Genomic DNA, 18,643 nt, shown 5'->3' with positions numbered 1-18,643 from the left:
AAAAGCAGAGGAGGTGGCACACCAATGAAGACCACCTGGACCCACTGCAGTTTGCTTGTGGGGCAAACACTGGAGTGAAGGATACAATTTTCCATCTGTTTCACAAGGCTTAGTCCCTTCTGGACAAAGCTGGCAACCCAGTGAGGATTATGTTTAGTGATTTCTCCCAGATCTTCAGTACCATCCAGCCATTCCTGTTAAGGTGTAAACTGAGGGATATGCAGGTGGATGAGCCTGTGGTGTCCTGTATAATGGATTATCTGTCAGGCAGAGCACAGTCTGTGAGTCTCAAGGACTGTTTCTGATACGGATGTAAGCAACACCAGAAAGAACAGTCCTATCTCCTTTTCTCTTTGTTCTGTACCCTCCGAGGTCATGTTACTTGCAGAAATTCTTAGATGATTCTGTGCTTATGGGGTGTATTAATAAGGGAGGGGAGTTGAGACAGAGTATACGAGTCAGGTGGAGAACTTTGTTTCTTGGTGCAGAAAGAATTGTCGACAACTTAATATAAGCAAAACCAAGAAACTGCTAATTGACTTTTGCCACACCAAAGAGCTCCTACTGTATACCCAGTCAGTATTCAGGGAATGGATGTGTTGGAGGGGCATTGATACAAGTACTAAGGGTCCACTTCAGTTGCTGGTTGGACTAGTTTCGTACCACAGAGGAAACTATAGAAGAAAGGGCAGAGCAATGACTTATTTCTTTGGAGACTGCACTCCTTTAATGTGAGAAGTGACATCCTTCACCTCTTCTACCGTTCGATGATTGCCATTGTGATTTTCTACGCTGTGGTGTGCTGGGATTGTCACATCATTTCAAGAGAGGTTCACTGAATTAAGAAGCTAATTAAAAGGGCAGGCTCAGTTATAGGAAGCACTCTGGACCCCCTGGAGGTCGTACTGGAGGACAGAATGATAACAAAACTGAGTGACATTATGAACAAAGCTGCACATCCTCTCTGTGACACATCAACACTGAGAACTTTAAGCCAATGAATTATTCAGTAGAAGCATGTGAAGAAAAATGACTGGAGCTCCTTTATACCAATAGCAATATGCCAGCACAATGTGTCACTGTCACTGGAACTGTCAAGCCAGAAGTTTTCTTTTTTTTTAGCCATTCTTGTGTTATATGTATGTATTCATTGAGCTTCCATAAAAAGGTCTAATTTGCTCCTGGTCACGAATAATTTTCTATCTGGTGGATATATATGATGGATTTAGTCAGTGCATAATAAAAGGCAACCATAAATACCCTACCAGCTCCCCAGTTATACCCCACCAAACATATTAATGACAGCCTTACATTTCTCAAATATTTCACCATTATGATGTTTTAATGTTAGCTTCTTATCCATCCACATTCCAAGGAAAGTTATCACTGAAGACTGTTCTAATGGCGGTCCCTATAGTTCAATATCTATTGTGGCCTTTGTACTCCATGTAAGTGCGGGTGTTAAGAGTCCGCTGCTCTCCTAACCAGAATTTGGCGTCGGTTCTTCTTGTCTTGTGGGCGACCTCGGTAGTGTAGCCAACTGAGTCATTGATGTGTGGAAAGGCACAAAGACATGGTCACCCCATTTTTTGTGGACTATTTGCCAGTTATATTTATTTCTTTAAGAACACAACTGTGGACATACCGCACTGAGCTACACAAATACTACTTCTCTTTTTTTTTTCTCTATCTCCCAACTCCACCCACCAAATTTCTCCTCCCTTAAACAATCTATCAATTAACTTTATTGGAATTTCCTGATATCAACTCCTGCTTACATCCATTTAGTAAAACAAATTATCTTTGTCCTTGATACTAAAAATTTAAATCCCCATTGATAACCCCCATCTCTCTACCTCCTGCAGAGCAACTTGAATCTTAATTACATAATTTCGATTACTTCCTCTTTTCCAGGCTGCCTCATCATCCGCATGTAATAAATTTGAAATCTCAGGTAGCCTTGTGAGCCTACTGAGCAAAGAGACAGCGCTGCCAAAACGCGTTTTCCAAGTGTGCTGGTGATGTTTGACTACTGTTCCGACCCGTAAACATAATCCGACTTTCCGAGTGAGACGTCTCACATATCTATCCAATAAGAACGCACCGGCTAGCTATACTGGCCAATGGGCAAAAAGAGGGATGATCAAACGTCTGAGTACAACCAATGAGCGCATTGTACAGAAGGCGGTAATGCGTATGGCGGAAGTTATGAAGACGTTCTAAATTAATGGACGAGAAGTGTCTGAACTTTGAAAACAACCTAGAAGTATAATCTTTAATATTATGTGCTCCCTGTCGTATGCTGTGATTCTTGTTTAGAATTTATTTAGATACAATACGAAGTACAAACGTTCTCTCTGTAGGTCTCAAAGAAATAAATGCGCCAGATGCTGCTTGTCAGACGCCAGCCATGAAGTGTGTGGTGGCCGGCAGTAACGTGAAAGGTAAGCGCTTCAGAGCACATTTTTATTCACTTCACTTTCTTCGTTTATTTCATATCGTTTGCATACGATAACGCGGTATTAACGGCAATCACGTCAACGTATATAATCGCATTATTCATACATATTCATATTTTTGTTTTGCTCTGAAATTAAATGCCTTGAATGGCACAGCAGCAGTGAGGAATAACTTGATGGTAGAATATCCAATAAATACTGTCACGTGTTTCGCAATTGCATGGACTGTGGGGAACGGAAGCAGGGTTAGGGGTGGAGACTGGGGGGAGCGCTTGTGTGCACAATTGTGTGGGGGCTCAGGGAGACAGCTGAGTGACAGGATCAGGGTGAGATGAAGGAGCAAATGGTTAAAGGGGCAGATAAGCCCAAGGCTACCAGATTTTTTATTTTTATTGTGGAGGTGTCCCTGTGACTGAGACGAGGAGCAGTGGGGCACCGTTTATATCGGGGCACACCAAATAAAAAGCCAGTCGGCATTTTGAAGATTTCCCCAGTGAAGCGACCCTGTGTGTCTTATTCGACAGACCGTCATTCGCCTACATTCTCAAAAATTGTAATATTTTAAACGGAAATTGATAACTTTTTATCAAGGTACCATTACAAAATTAAAATATAGTTTAGACATTACTAGTGTTTTTGGTTCGAGGTCCCTTTGCAGGTGTTGTAATTGCACTGGAACTGCTGGTGTCCTGTCGATTTGTGCTGCCTTGTCAAAGTAAGCTACACATGCAAATATTTACACGTTTAAAAGTGAAAATGTCGAAGTTAACATTAGATTTTTTAGTTATTACACATAATCAGCCAGATTTTATTATTCCAAGGTTGCACATACCAATCATGTTCGGCTTACAATTGTAACAATGCTGGACAAAAAAAAAAAAGACTATAATGGGAAAGGCATTGGATATGGTTGCTCGTAATGGCTTAAACAGCAAATACTCATTTTAGTAGGGTCTGTATTAATTTAATGTGTGTTATCTATTTATTTAAGAAACATATTTATTGGTTGTTTTAGAATAAATGTATACTGCACATGCACAGAAGCACATTTCAAAAGGTTGTGTAGTTTGACAGACACCAGCCAATAAAGGAAGTAGGAGTGCAAGGTCCCACCATTCCTAAAGTTCAGTTCTGTGTTCAAAAAAGGCCAAAATCAAATGGCTTTCGGTACTTGTGTACTAAACGGATGGACGGCATGACAAAGGTAAACAGAAGTGTTCTGACGAATTCATAACATATTTATTGGGATAAAAAAAAAATACATAGAAATGTACAGAAATTGGAATATTCTAGTTCTGGGGTTGGAAAACTAGAGATACAAAGGTTGTGGCACCAAATTGAAGAGGGGCGGTTGCATAAGGTTGTCCCCCTACCCATTCTAGTGTTGGGCTCCGTGGGGGAGGTTTCACTGCCATCTGTTTAGTACACAAGTACCTGGCTTTCTCTAGAAACATGTCATTCTTATTATTTTTTTGTACAGTGAAGATTATTTCATGTGACAGATTACCAGAAAACTGAAGAAAAAAAGAAGAGGAAGGCCCTGAATGCCAACTACATAAGACGAGAAGGGCATCAGCAGGTGTAATGTGAGACGCAAACGTCTTATGTGTCCTCCGTTGGCTTCTTTCTTAAGTACACACCAAACACCACCATCATCTGCAACAGAAAACTGATGACTTCAGGGTGCTGATTAGAATACACTTTTCCAGTCATCTACTGTTCAAAGTTATTTTTTCTTTTGTTTTTATCGCCAATTTCAGAAATGGCTTTTTCTTTGAAACTCTGTCTCTAAGCCCAGAATCCCAGAGTTGTATTTCCTGTGTTGCAGATGACACTGGTATTTGGGGTGCATTTAAGAGAGAAGCCAACTGAGCTGCTGTAAGATGTTTGTTTGTCACACTAATATTCTCATGTCGTCCTCCTCCTCCTCCTCCTCTTCTGCTGTTGTTTCTTGGCACTTGAAATAAAAACAGCAGACTGTCACATTTCTTGAGAAACATTTCATTTTGGCAATTTTTGAACCCAGAACTGATTATTGAGTGACCAGTAACAGGTATCGGTGGTGCTAATGCAATTACAAAGGTTTCTCTAATAACCAATTACCATTTATATATGACTAATTAAGGATGGACTAAGGGAGTTTACCATTAGCCCCCTTGAAGGAATGGCTACTGAAGGTGAGGCGTTACAGTAATACGTCAATAATAAATTACAAGTCAGTCATTTCAAGCTGTAAGTCATTAGAAACACTAGTAATGTCTTGGCTGTATTATTAAATATTTTTCATGGTATCTTGATTAAACAAGGTGGCAATTTCTACCAAAAGCCTGAAAATTTCTTGGTGTGTCCACACTTTTGAATTTTAATGTTGTTAGGTTTTATGAAATTAAACAATACAATAAATTCAATGAAAATGTCTTCTATTTGTCTCTGAATATAATGGAAATGTGTTATTGGCTATTTTTTACCCAAATACTTACAAGTAACAGTACATCTGCTTCCTTTTGGGTGCAACTGGAACTTGGAAGGCTGTTGGGTTAATGGAGTTTTAAACTAGTGATAACCTGGGGGGGGTGGCTAGGGGGTGTGAATTAATCTCATGATGTCATAGCAAGGTTATAGAGTTTGATACTGCAGGCTTCAATATCAACACTGAACAACTGCAAACAATTTTAAAATGCCAAAAAGAAAATCTCATATGGCGTAATCCACATGTCAGTTATCCATTTGTATGCTTACAATGTCCAAAAAACTTGCAGTTTTTGGTAAAATATTCTTAAATACCTGTGAAAAATCTGGATTGTTTGGAAATGTAAATCTTCTTGTTGTTGGGTATGTTAGACTTGCAGACTGGAATTGCTGATCTCGATGCCAGACCATGTCAGTTTACAATGCTGAAAATTGCAGGGCATATCAGATTTAGTGACCACGTGACAACTGTTCAGCACAGTCGAGCTTGCCCTTTTTTGGACAGCCAATAATGTGCACTGTATGAAAGGTTAACGGGTACAGCAAGTTCGGCTGCAATGTCAGATCTTCTCCCCCCACTCCATTGTGACACGTAAAATGTGAGACATCAGACAGAAGAGCTTCTGTCCTGTTTGTGAGGTCCAAAACTTATGCTCCTTATTCGTTGCCACTGCATTATGTGCGTTGCATTACCGGAAGACAATTCATTGGTGGTCAGCTATCATGCACATAGAGCACACCCCTAGGACGAAGGGATTTTGTCAGAGTGGCCCCAGATTAGTTGGAGTGAGTTACTGGGCTTGTTGCATTGCATGACTGCCCTTCAGAGCCCTATGATTCTGATCATAATGTCGCCTTATTTCTGATGATGCAAGTCCACCCTGCTCAGTATTCGTCTTCCCTGCTAAAGGAATGCTTCATCCAAAAATGGTTATTTTTATGTGTTACTTTACTAATCTAGTTTGTAGTGTTAGCCAAGAGAATCTTTTACTGTTATGTTTTCATGCTGAAGGGTGATGAAGTTTCTGGGAATAACAAGTCTATGGTGACCAATGCTACAGTATCAAAAAGTCCATGAAAATTGTCACTCTTGTCTCATAATCTGCATATCCAGTCATCCACTCGTATGCTCACAACATCTCAAAAGTGTATTTTTTTTCTAAAATATTGTTAAATAAACCACCTCTAGAAAATGTTGCTGTAAACAAAAATGGATGTGCCTTAGTATTTGAATTAAAGACCTGCCAGCCCACCTCATTCATTGGTCAGGAGTTCAGCTCAGTAACCGCTTATTCACCGACATTGCGTGACTTGTTTTATAGGAGCGTGCCATCAACTCGCTAAGGTAATGTGAATGAAGGCTACAACTCAAAATCGCTGGAATAGTCGCATACTACATTACAAAAAAAAAAAAAAGTTTTTGCTGCTTAGTTAGTAGACTTAAAGGAAAACAAAAGCTAGACTTGGCTGTATCTCGTCTGATTTAAAACAAATTTTCTCTTCAAATCCCAAGTGGCTATATTCTTCTTCTTCTTTTCTTGCAGTGCTGGGCAAAGCAGTTCATTCACTTTCTCGGATCGGAGACGAACTTTATTTTGAACCTGTGGAAAGTGGGGTAGGTTAAGAGGATACAAATCGCTATGTTGTGGTTAAAGTACAGGTTTTGGAGAGTAGTAATGTCTAATTTCTTTAGTTGTGTCCATGATGCAATTACTTATGATTTTTTTTTTTTTATAAACCTTGTTACGTATAAAGCTATAGCTAATGGTGAAAGAAACGGGTGTTTCATAGTCAGTGTGTGCAGCATCAGTAAGTTGGGAGACCTTAAAGGTATTGACATTGGCTCACTGCATATTTAAAATGTATCTTGATATCGGAAACCTTTCCTTGATGTTCCCATTTCTTGGAATTTAGAGCTGTCTTTCTAGCATTGATGGAGAATGTATCTCTACCTTTATCGGGACCTCTGCAAATGTTCTTTTTCACTATTTTACACTGTAATTATATATGTGAGCAGCATGGTGGTGGCAGTCTTTAATTGTGAGTGTGTAATACATACACTTTAGAAACCCAATAATTCATGTATCCCTGACATTCAAAATACCATGTATACCCTTATTCTGGTGCAAGAAACTGTAATATTGGTCTCTGAGAAACAGTTTAGCATACACAGCTTTCTCCACAAATAGCCCAGTTATGTGGCCATGTAAACTCTTAACAGGGTTACAGTTAAGGATTTCGTTGTCCGCACATGTCCATTGTCCTTTGCACTCTGTTAGACTGCACCGGTGTTAACGTTGCACACGCTTTCAGCAGCCTTAAGTAGAAGTGTCTACAAGATACATTTTTTTTAAGGCAAAGGCTTGGGCGATCGCCTCATTCCTCCTCTTGGCTGGGATAATCCGTCTCAATATTTCAGAAATCACTAAATTTATGTTGATGGGCTAAATGTGGAGTGCTAAGCTGAGCTGCACATTCTCAGGAGACTCGGGCTCCATACTTGTGTTTGGATTCAAAGTGGCCATTGATGATATTTAATCTTCTTTTTTTTTTTTTTTTTTTTAAAAAGCACATTTGTATGACATTATGGCATTTTGCTAATGCATGTAAACACGATTGTTTTACAAAGCAGGTTATTACCTTGGGTAATTGGGTAATTCACATTAATCTGGTTTTCTTGGTGTATGTAAATGCACTCTGCGTTGCCTCACACCTCCAGTAGGTCCTGTTTTTAGTCCAGGAACTGTCCATATAGAGCTTTACTTGTATTGAGATTTACTCTTTTATGAAGTCCTTGTAGGGTTTTGTTTTGAATGATCACATTAGAAATATGTATTTGTTGGAATCTAGTCTGCATTCTACATGTATGTTTCCCATTAGGTGTATTACATCAAGTAATAAGGATGCCAATAATGCTTTGCTTTTTTTTTTTTTTTCTTTTGCTTTATTATATTTTTCAGGTTATGGTACTGATGTACAACATGTTTTGAACACTGTTCTCACTATGAGGTTATGTTCCATATTAATCAATCATCAGAACAAAGTACCACTTTCCTTTCACAGCCCAAAAACATGCAGCTAATGCATTGTCAACTCTAAACGTCCCCAGTATGAAGTACTGATGTGCACAATATTTAAGTGGTGTGTATGGCAAACTGGTGTTCATCTGTGATTGTGACCCTATAGTGGAAAACCTTAATCAGAAAATGAATGAATGAATGAAGGTATGCATGTGTAATAATTCTTGGGCTTCGCAGTTCTGTAGCAAAAATATTCCCATCTTAGAAATTCTACTAGAGTACTGTGACAGTTTCATTTCTGTGTTTTTTCCTGGTTCTGAGCGCCGCCATTTACTTAAATAGTAAAGAGTTAGTAAGGTATGTGACTAACAATTCCTCATGTAATTATAAGCAAACTGATGATGAATCTTAAAATGTCTCGCCGTACCTTAACTTTAAAATGATCACATTTGTCTACTTTTCTTTGTTTTGTTTGAAGTTGGCACTGAGGACAGTAAATTTGTCACGCTCGGCATATGCTTGCTTTCTCTTCAACCCGCTGTTTTTTCAACAATATGATGCAGAAGCACCAAAAGAGGACTCACAGTTCCGATGTAAAATAGCAATGAAGGTAAAAATCAAATTTAATTGTAGGCTTTTCATTTGATAACTTTTTGACAGGTTAGAATTTAGATTCTTGTAGTATTCATGGTTGTTTTGTTAATAATCTTACTATACTGCTGTGCTTGAAAGGTGCTATATAAATAAGACTGACTTAATCTGATTTCTTAAAATCAAAATTCTAGAAGAGAGACAACCAAATTAACATATATTCTGCTTTAATATATTTTTCCCCAGTCTGTGCAAGCCATCTTTAAGTCACTTTCCACTTTAGAAAAGACTGTAGAAAAGTGTCGAATTGATCTAAACCTTGAGCGCAGCAGATTGGTCTTTCAGCTGCTCTGCAAATATGGTAAGTATTTTTGCCTGTAGGGCCCCAAATGTCAATGCTTTGCCAGCATCTAAGTTTTATAACTATTGGAGCTCACAAAATAGTGGCTAATCGCCACATCTAGTCCTATGAGGCAGTGCTTCATCCTCACACTTGAGATGTAAAATGTGTTTGTTGTAGCAACAGTGTCTATATTATATGAAAGATATGTTTTATGGCTGTCTGACGACCCCTAGACTTTTTATGAACATGTTAGCTGAAGCAGTTGATCACAAAAGGTGTTGCATCACTGATTTGTCACTGCTTGCAAATCCATGTTCATTTCTTTACCCTTGATGTAATGTTGCAACATCATTATATATATATATATATATATATATATATATATATATATATATATATATATATATATATATATATATAAAATAGAGAGAGATTTTTTTTTTTTTCCTTTTGGTTAAAAAACTATTGTATAGGAGTTTAATAAGAAGGATAACACATGGGCGGGTATATTGATACAACAGTGCACAACACTATTTTATTTCAAACTGAAGGGCTTTCTTTGTGTGATTTAATGTGCTGCTGTTGTATTAATGTATTTTTACTCAAGATCTCTGATTTCTTCCAGTATTCCCAAGATATTCAGAGCAATCAATTGAAATCTGTAAATTGCTTCAAACGTAAACATTTATGCCTGGTTTTAGCCTTCCCTTCCATTGACTGCCATCCTTTCCAGGGGTCTCTATATTCTCACATAGCAATTTAGAATTTCTCTCTCTCTCTCTCTCTCTCTCTCTCTCTCTCTCTCTCTCTCTCTCTCTCTCTCTCTCTCATATACAGTACAGGCCAAAAGTTTAGACACACCTCCTCATTCAACGTGTTTTCTTTATTTTCATGACCATTTACAGCACTCCATCACTCTCCTTCTTGGTCAAATAGCCCTTACACAGCCTGGAGGTGTGTTTGGGGTCATTTTCCTGTTGAAAAATAAATGATCGTCCAACTAACCTGACTTCTGCACAACACAACTGCTGGTCCCAACCCCATTGATAAAGCAAGAAATTCCACTAAATAACCCTGATAAGGCACACCTGTGAAGTGAAAACCATTTCAGGTGACTACCTGTTGAAGCTCATCGAGAGAATGCCAAGAGTGTGCAAAGCAGTAATCAGAGCAAAGGGCTATTTTGAAGAAACTAGAATATAAAACATGTTTTCAGTTATTTCACCTTTTTTTGTTAAGTACATAACTCCAAATGTGTTCATTCATAGTTTTGATGCCTTCAGTGAGAATCTACCAATGTAAATGGTCATGAAAATAAAGAAAACACATTGAATGAGGAGATGTGTCCAAACTTTTGGCCTGTACTGTGTATATGTATGTATGTATGTGCATATATATATATATATATATAGATATAGATATAGATATATAGATTATAGATATATAGATATATAGATATATAGATATATATAGATATAGATATATAGATGTACACTTGTTTTATAACCCTTAACAGCATAAACTCATAATCCCTAACTCCAGACTCTAGGAGTTACTGTTGCAGCCCCATTTTATCCTTAGTATCCTGACCTTGCACCTCATAAGGAGGCATCAACAGCAGTCATGTAAGGTACGGTGGTCAGTCCCATTCTCCTTTCCATTTATACGAAGAACCTGAAGTGCTTGAACGACACTTGTATAACAGTCAAATGTAAAAGTGACCCTGCACTCTCCATACTATAAGCACAACCCTTTTTGAGGAAGGGACCAAGAGGTTTAAGAAGTACTGTCCTGAACATGATTTTCCACATTGTATAAGGAAAACCCAGTCATCTACCTTACAAGAAACACTGACCCAGTAGAGTCACTGCTCCTCATTTGCAAGGAGGTTAAGAGAATTATCAGATTTATGTGCCTAGGATTTGTAATTGACAATTTCTCATTTCTCAATGTTGTGGTATTGGTGGCCTTCCATCGGGAAACAATAGTAATCTGAGTAAAATAATCTGGAGTCCGCTTTCTGTGGATAGTGGGTTTATGAGCATTAAGGGTGGTTTCACACAATGAACAAAAATTAAAATGACGAGATTTCTGAGGCCCACACTGTTTGTAAAGTCGGTTTTAATTCTTGCTCGCTGAAGGAAAACCTTTTCTTCCAAAATTCAGAGCTCAGTGAAGCTGAAGTAGCTTTATCTGCACTACAAACAGGGCCTTTAAGTAAGTTCAATGTGATGAGGCAGCATAGAAGTACTTTTCAAATGTTGGCTCAGCTCTGTTTCATGTTTTTAAGAAATGCCCGACTATATTGTAGTAAGATTTTGGCATGCCTTCATTTGTCTGCCTATCATTTTATCCATTCATCCTCCTGTAGAAAGGGTGTCCAAATTCAAGAAAGAATTCTTCCTTCCGTAATTCATTCACTTGATTCTACCTGTGAACAATTTAAAAGCAGTCTAGTTTTTTCAGTTCTCATATTTCACTGTGCTTTACTTGACATTTGTGAGCAGAAACCCTTCTTTTTGTGTTGTTTAGCCTCCTTCTTTTTTTTTTTTTTTTTTTTAAAAATCCGTTTCCCATTGAAATGCGCTAAAATGTTACCACTGCCGGCCTTTTTAAATCTTAGAATATGACTGAATATCCTTTCTTTTGGGCTACATCAATAAAAATAAGTCTGTAGTTTTGACAGATCTTTTAATCCAGTTTGTTTTATAGAGTGAAACCTATTTTTAGCAGAAGTAACAGCTCTCTCTCCTATTTATACACACATATATGTCACATTCTAGCACTGAGGTTGCCCGTGACATTTAAAACAATCATTTCTAAGGTTACTTAGTTCTGTAGTTAACCCTTTTTGTGTCATGGCTACCTTGACTATTGTGAACAATTTTTTCATTTAAGCTTTTTAAAAGGAGTTGTTTTACAAATGTGCTTTTTTAGATTTCTGTACAGTATCATGAATTAAAAACTGTTGGTTAAATCCAATTTGGGAGGTTTATAATGTGCCATTGACTTAACAATCTATCAATGAATTCTCTTCTTGGTTAATTACTGTAGTAGGAATGGCCAAAGGGCAAGTAGTTGTTAGTTTTCACATTGAGCACACTTTATCTGCCTGTGTCCTGTGGTGCCAGACATGATTTAACATTGCTTGTGGTGGGCACAGTCCAGGTGAAAGAGTTAGGATATCTTTTGGCAACACAGATTTCAGTCAGTAATTTGTCAATAGCAGCAGTTAACTTAAGCTTAGATTGTAATATACAAGCTGTAAGATTTTTTGGTTATCGATTTTCTGTGTTTTTTTTTTTTTATTATACCTTTTTCAGGAATCACAAAAACACATAAATTGTCCTTCCAGGAGTGTGAATCTTTGCAAGCTGTTTTTGCCAAAGAAGAATGCCTTGCCATCCTGAAAGCTCAGCCCAAGTAGGTGAAGCTTCAATTTCTTCATTGTATATTGTCAGTGCAAGATACTAAATGAAATGTTTGAAGTTTTTATGAAGAAAAGATTTATAGCAATTTTGATTTAACTCGGATGATCCAGTGTTAAAAAATAATTTTCTTTGAACTCTGTTACATATTCTTTTTAAATTTAGTTTATTTTTTTTATCTCTGTGGTATTTTGTTTCAGTTGAGATTTATGATTTTTTTTTCCATTTCTGTTTTAGTTTTTATTATTAGTAACTTCAGTTAGTTCTAGCTTTAAAAAATTGCTGTTTGATGAAGAGTTAGAAATCCATGCTGTGCTTATCCCTACTTGGCAAAGGGATTATAGAAGCAAGCAGATACACCCATGTTCTTTTAGCTTTGGCCATATACACAGAGAATTATCCTCTGAAAGTGTTATAAAATGTGTGTATCTCAAGTTGTAACGCTCTACATCTGTTCATGGAGTGGACTGTTTACTTTGGCAGCACCAAGTATTTTATATTTCTGATCAAACTTTTTTTTTTTTATATATTTTTTTTTTTATATAAATGTACTGTAAAAGGGCAGGTAGTCCACCCATCCTCCTAGACATTCAATAAACAGCTGTGTAAGTGCATGTTTTGTGCTTGACTTACTGAGGTGACCAGACAGCAGCTTTTTGCTAAGACAAAGTTAAGCCTTGTTGACCTTCATAACTGGTCATTTTACTTTTTTCGGTAGTGATTTTTTTTTTTTCCCCTTCCTTCAGCAAATTGTAGTCCACAACTGTTACATGGAGCTTTTTGTGAAAGCAGTTGCAAATTTATTAGGAATTTTCACTTTAATTGAATTCTAGAAACCAGTCTGATTCGTCAACTATTACACACTGGTAGCTGTTACTGTCATTACACAGGATTTTACGAAGGCTTTTTTGCTATCTTTTCATGTTTACTAGCTTGTTCTTTCTAGGTAGCTCGTAACCGTCCTGCATTAGGCTACATAGCCATATAGTGGAAAAGGAGGGACAGCCAACTCCAGTGTAACCTGCAAGGCCCGATATCCTGTGAGCAGCACTTCCTGTCAGTACAATTATCCATTCAATTGTGGTAGTCTCATTTTTTATGCATTACAGCACAAACTCGAAAGTATATTTATTAAAAATGCATATACTGTATATATTTGTAAATATCTACTCACAAACCATTCATTCATTCACTCCTTCATCAAGCTGAACAGATAAAGTAAATGTTGCCCATGATTGGTTTGGATTGGGCCAGAAACAAAATGCATTTTCAGTCCATCCAATCACAATCTGTTCTACAAGAATCTAACAGACTGCATCGCCTGCAAGGTAAAAATCAAGAGAGACACAAAAAAAGTTCTCAAAAAAGACAAAAACGATAAAAGAAAATGAGAGTGAGAAAAGCATTTGGACACATTTGAAAAGCTAGTGGCCATGATCAAGGATGTGTGTAATGTTCAGGCTTCCTATACACAGAGTCTGAGTGGGTCATGGGAGTTCAGGGTGATGGTTTTAGATAGGTGCAGAATTGGCTCAGACACAGGAAGCAGAGGGAGATGGTGTGAGGAACCTCTTCAGAATTGGCCAATGTTAAGAGTGGTGACCAGCAGGGGTCAGTGCTAGGGCCACTGCTATTTTTAAAATATATAAATGATTTAGATAGGAATATAAGTAACAAGCTGGTTAAGTTTGCAGATGATACCAAGAGAGGTGGATTAGCAGATAATTTGGAATCCGTTATATCATCACAGAAGGATTTGGACAGCATACAGGCATGTTCAGATTTGTGGCAGATGAAATTTAATGTCGGTAAATGTAAAGAATTACACACAGGAAGTAAAAATGTCAGGTTTGAATACACAATGGACGGTCGAAAAATCGAAAGTACACCTTATGAGAAGGATTTAGGAGTCATAGTGGACTCTGAGCTATCGACTTCCCGACAGTGTCCAGAAGCCATTAAGATGGCAAACAGAATGTCAGGTTATATAGCGCCTTGATGTGTGGAGTACAAGTCACAGGAGGTTCTGCTCAAGCTTTATAACACACTGGTGAGGCCTCATCTGGAGTACTGTGTGCATTTTTGGTCTCCAGGCTACAAAAAGGACATAGCAGCACAAGAAAAGGTCCAGAGAAGAGCGACAAGGCTGATTCCAGGGCTACAGGGGATGAGTTAGGAGGAAAGATTAAAAGAGCTGAGCCTTTACAGTTTAAGCAAATGAAGATTAAGAGGAGACCTGATTGAAGTGTTTAAAATTATGAAGTGGAATTAGTCCAGTGCATCAAGACTGTTATTTTAAAATGAGTTCATCAAGAACACGGGGACACAGTTGGAAACTTGTTAAGGGTAAATTTTGCACAAACATTAGGAAGTTTTTCTTCACACAAAGAACAATAGACACATGGAATAAGCTACCAAGTCAGTGTGGTAGACAGTAAGAAATTAAGGACTTTCAAAACACGACTTGATGTTTTTTTGGAAGAAATAAGTGGATAGGACTGACGAGCTGTATTGGGCTGAATGGCCTATTCTCGTCTAGAGAGTGTTCTAACGGGTTGTGGTTGAGCTAATCTTCATATCACTAACCTAGCAAGCCCAAAAGTTCACTTGGAAAGTATCTGATGGGCTTTTTGTTGAGGAGAAGTTTGCATAAGTTAGGTAGTCGACGGCGAGAGATCAAGGGAGGGTTATAAAAAAAAAAAAAAGCCTCTTGTGGAAAAGATCAGTCTGCAAAATGGGAGAGTTTTGTTTAATGATCTGTGGGAGAGAGAAGGAGAAGTGTTAGTTGTGCAGTTGGAAGGCCAGTTGGATGTGTGTTTCATTATTGGGGTTCCTGTTAGAGAAGATGTTTTGAGGATAATTCTTGGCTTGATTTGAATGCCCTATCCACAATTTGAGGAGGGTATTCACTCTTGTTGAAGAAATTCCTCATTCTGAGTGCTTTATTACAGAAGTCGACCTCATCACTGCAAATGCTGTGGTGTCTAAGGAACTTTTGATAGAGAGAGTTAGTTTTTATAATGCTTGGAATTGAAAGAGTTGTAGAGGAGGTAACTGTGTGAGTCTCTTTGCTTGTAAGAGACAGAAGCTTTAAGTTCTGGGAAGCAGATGGAAAGACTGGTATCAGAAAATGGTAGAATTGCGGTGGAAATGTCAACTGTAAACCTGAGAGATGGACAACAACTGGTAAAATGAATTGCTGAATTCATGTAGCTGGCTTCTGGAGCTAGAGAGGGCATCACAGTCGTTGGTATATCTTTTGTACTGGTCCAGTACAAAGTGTTGTTAGGAGGAAAAGAAACACTCTTCCACCTGGCAGACAAAGATGTTGGCATAGGCAGTCTAAAACCAAATATGAATATTGGACATTGTGTAGGGCAGTATTCCTCTCCACAAAAAAAAATTAAATACAAGGAAGATTTTTGGCATTTTATGTCAACCAGATAAATCAAAGTGTTTGGCATTTTGTAATATTTATACTGGATTAATTTTTCACGTCAACGAAACGGGCAAAACATAATTATGAAAACATGCCGAGACAGGCAGTCTATAACGTGTAACGAGGCAAATTCAGTCCCACCTTAATTCATTGGTGCAGGCAAAAATAAAAACATACCTTCAGAGGGAAAAAAAAAGGTCTCTTGTGAAAAATTTGTTGAAATGTGAGAGTTGCCAGATTTTGCTACAGTTGGCAGAAGATGCAGTGCTTTAGCTGTAGCAGAGAGGAAATACCTGACAGATTAACTCAGAGACTTCTTCAGGGTGCAAAAACAATAAATTGTTGTTCAGTTGTACCATTTTTTTTTTTATTATATTTTGAGTTGAGTAATAGTTCTTTGGGGGTTTCTGTGTGTTTATGTCCAAAATTTTCATTTCATACTTACGTAGGTAGCCCTTCACTGTAGGGTAATTTTCAATGTTAAGAGTAGATAAATATGAAGTCTAATTAACCAAAATATTAGAAAATCAACCTAAATGACCTAAGCCTGATGAAAGAAAATGTTGAATAATAAACATAAATAACTCTACTGAGCACTGTCACTTCAACTGCAGATGATGATTTGCTCTTATCTTCTAAGCTTAGAAGTATGACTTAATCCATTACACTTGTCAGAAGGAGCCAATAACATAAAGCTATTGTATCAGTTATTTTTTTATTGTTTAAATAAGACACTGTTGCTATATTAACAAGTGATTTGTTAATCAAAACCTGTTGATTTATATAATTAATCTACTGAAAGCATAACTGTGTTTTACTCAGGCCTTCACCCAATAACATACAATGGCTAGTATCAGTACAAGTTGCTGTTGAGTAGCCTTACAACTTGACGATAAAAACCTGTCTTTGAATTTAATGACAGAACAGAAGATGAACAACAGACGGAAAGGAAGTGTTTATAAAGACCTTCCCAGTCCTGTACTAAGGCAGCATGTGTTCAGTACATCTTGAAGAGAAGGGTGCTGTGTCATGTTATGGGCTATTATCCAAAGAAGACAAGTCTGTCCCAGCCCTTTTGGATATTCATGCTAGAACAAAGCAACTGTGGGATGTTTGACAATCGTGAAGAAGCTCACATTAGTTGTGCTTGTCCAAGGTTAGCTATGGAACTGGAGTCATTTTTCTCACAGCCTGACACAAGTGTTCCCTATTTAGAAATCTGGATCACTTTCCCAAGAGACCTGTCCAGAAATTCAGTTGCTGATAGGCTTGTTAACAAAGACATCCCATCAAAATAGAACCAATCTCACAAGATGCTTATTCATTTCCTTTTCTGAGGTGGCCAAATTTCTTAGCTTCTTCAGTGTGGTCCTTCCTCTTTTTCGGCAAGTTACGGTTAACATTTTCATCTTCTTGCTATGAACCAAGAGAGGAATATAACTTAAGACATTATGATGCTGGTTCGTATTTCAGTCACTTCACTCTTATCTATGGACCACTGTAATATGCACTGGAAATTGCAAGCAGATAAGGCAGAAAGGGTAAAATCTGGTTGTCACGATGAATACTTTCTATGCATTGTCTGTGCTTTAATATCCTCTACATGAAAACTTTAAGCAGAAACATAAATGAGCAACAATTACAGTTGACACAAAGTAAATTCTGCAAATACACAAACAAAATGCTATGCAGTATGGTGTCAAAATCTCACTTTTGTCATACATGAGGTGCTGGGGAGTTATCCGTCTCAAGGTGCACAAATCCAGAGAAAACAGGACTGGATGATTGTCACAACCCTTTCAGCTACCCATACTAGAGCAAAGTAACTGTGGACTTTTCCATGGTCTCGAGGGAGCCCACATTAATTGTATTTATCCAAGGTTACCTACCAGCCAGAATAATTTTTCCATCAGCTTGACATAGGTTTCCTCCTATTTAGAAATCTGGACCACTGCCCCAAGCAGCCAGTGGTGAGATTCCATTGCTGACCAGGCATATTAACCAGGACAGGACATCACATCACAATGGACCCAAATCTCAACAGATGCTTCTGTCATTTCCTTTTCTCAGATGGCCAAATGTCTTAGTGTCACTGGTTCTTCAAAAGTGGCCTTTCCTCTTTTCAAAACTTTACCGTTAACATTTTGCCCACTTGCTACAAATAACCTGAGTGACATTGCCAATGTAACTAACTTTTTTTTTTTTTTTAGCTATCTGTTGGTTTACCATAACTACTTAGAAATGAAAATCATTCTGCATGGCTTCACCACTAACCCCACACACCTTTATCAGTGAAATCTAAAGACGCTCTTATTAAGAAGGCATGGAAGGTCTTCTTTTTAATGTGATATCTTCCCTTATCCTCACCCTTGGTTTTCATTAGTGGATGCTATGGTTTCCAATCAACTGTCAGCTATAGCTCCTTGAAGTCTTACTCCGTGTCCATTGAAGACTTAATGTTATGGCACTATCCCAGTCTGGTTCATTTACTAAGTATCATCCTTCGATACCCAGTACTTTTGATGCCCAAACAACCAGTCAAGATTTTCATTCTTGCTCACTGACTGCATTTCCATAACATTTCAAATCCGATTTCATATTCTTCAGGGAAGTGCACTTCTGTCCAGTTCCAGCTAGTACATTTTAACCTTTGTGGGTTTCCACCTCTTATCTCATTACTGTTGTAATTATCTACTGATCTCTTGCATCCTGTTGTGATTACAAGAATGTGTCATGCAAATGAATAGGTGTGCAAGAGTTGATCAGGGTGGCAATGAGGAGGAGGGACTATATTACATTTTATTAGCCAAAAATGCCACCTAGTGGATAACTCTGGCACTATAATTAATATTAACTGACCATTTCAGAATATTGTATGTAGAATATTGGTAAGG

The 18,643-nt window shown here is 37.8% G+C and overlaps 1 protein-coding gene across 2 annotated transcripts in view; it reads left to right on the top strand.

Annotated features, from left to right (window-relative positions):
* The first annotated feature begins 2,175 nt into the window (after positions 1-2,175).
* rad9a (RAD9 checkpoint clamp component A) overlaps positions 2,176-18,643 on the top strand; it is a 37,170-nt gene continuing 20,702 nt past the window's right edge. Inside the window, exons 1-6 of one of the 2 annotated variants that reach the window (XM_039767539.1) lie at positions 2,180-2,266; positions 2,364-2,444; positions 6,473-6,543; positions 8,427-8,558; positions 8,786-8,900; positions 12,206-12,305. In XM_039767539.1, the coding sequence (XP_039623473.1) occupies positions 2,411-2,444; positions 6,473-6,543; positions 8,427-8,558; positions 8,786-8,900; positions 12,206-12,305 (452 nt within the window). In that variant the 5' untranslated portion in view covers positions 2,180-2,266; positions 2,364-2,410. Of the gene's footprint in view, positions 2,445-6,472; positions 6,544-8,426; positions 8,559-8,785; positions 8,901-12,205; positions 12,306-18,643 lie in introns of both variants that reach the window. The other variant, XM_039767538.1, reaches the window with a different exon arrangement.

The sequence above is a fragment of the Polypterus senegalus genome, chromosome 10, assembly GCF_016835505.1.
Source record: "Polypterus senegalus isolate Bchr_013 chromosome 10, ASM1683550v1, whole genome shotgun sequence".
In the NCBI taxonomy this organism is placed as follows: Eukaryota; Metazoa; Chordata; class Cladistia; order Polypteriformes; family Polypteridae; genus Polypterus; species Polypterus senegalus.
The sequence above is the reverse complement of the archived record's forward strand: the minus strand, read 5'-3'. Positions and strand labels throughout refer to the sequence as shown.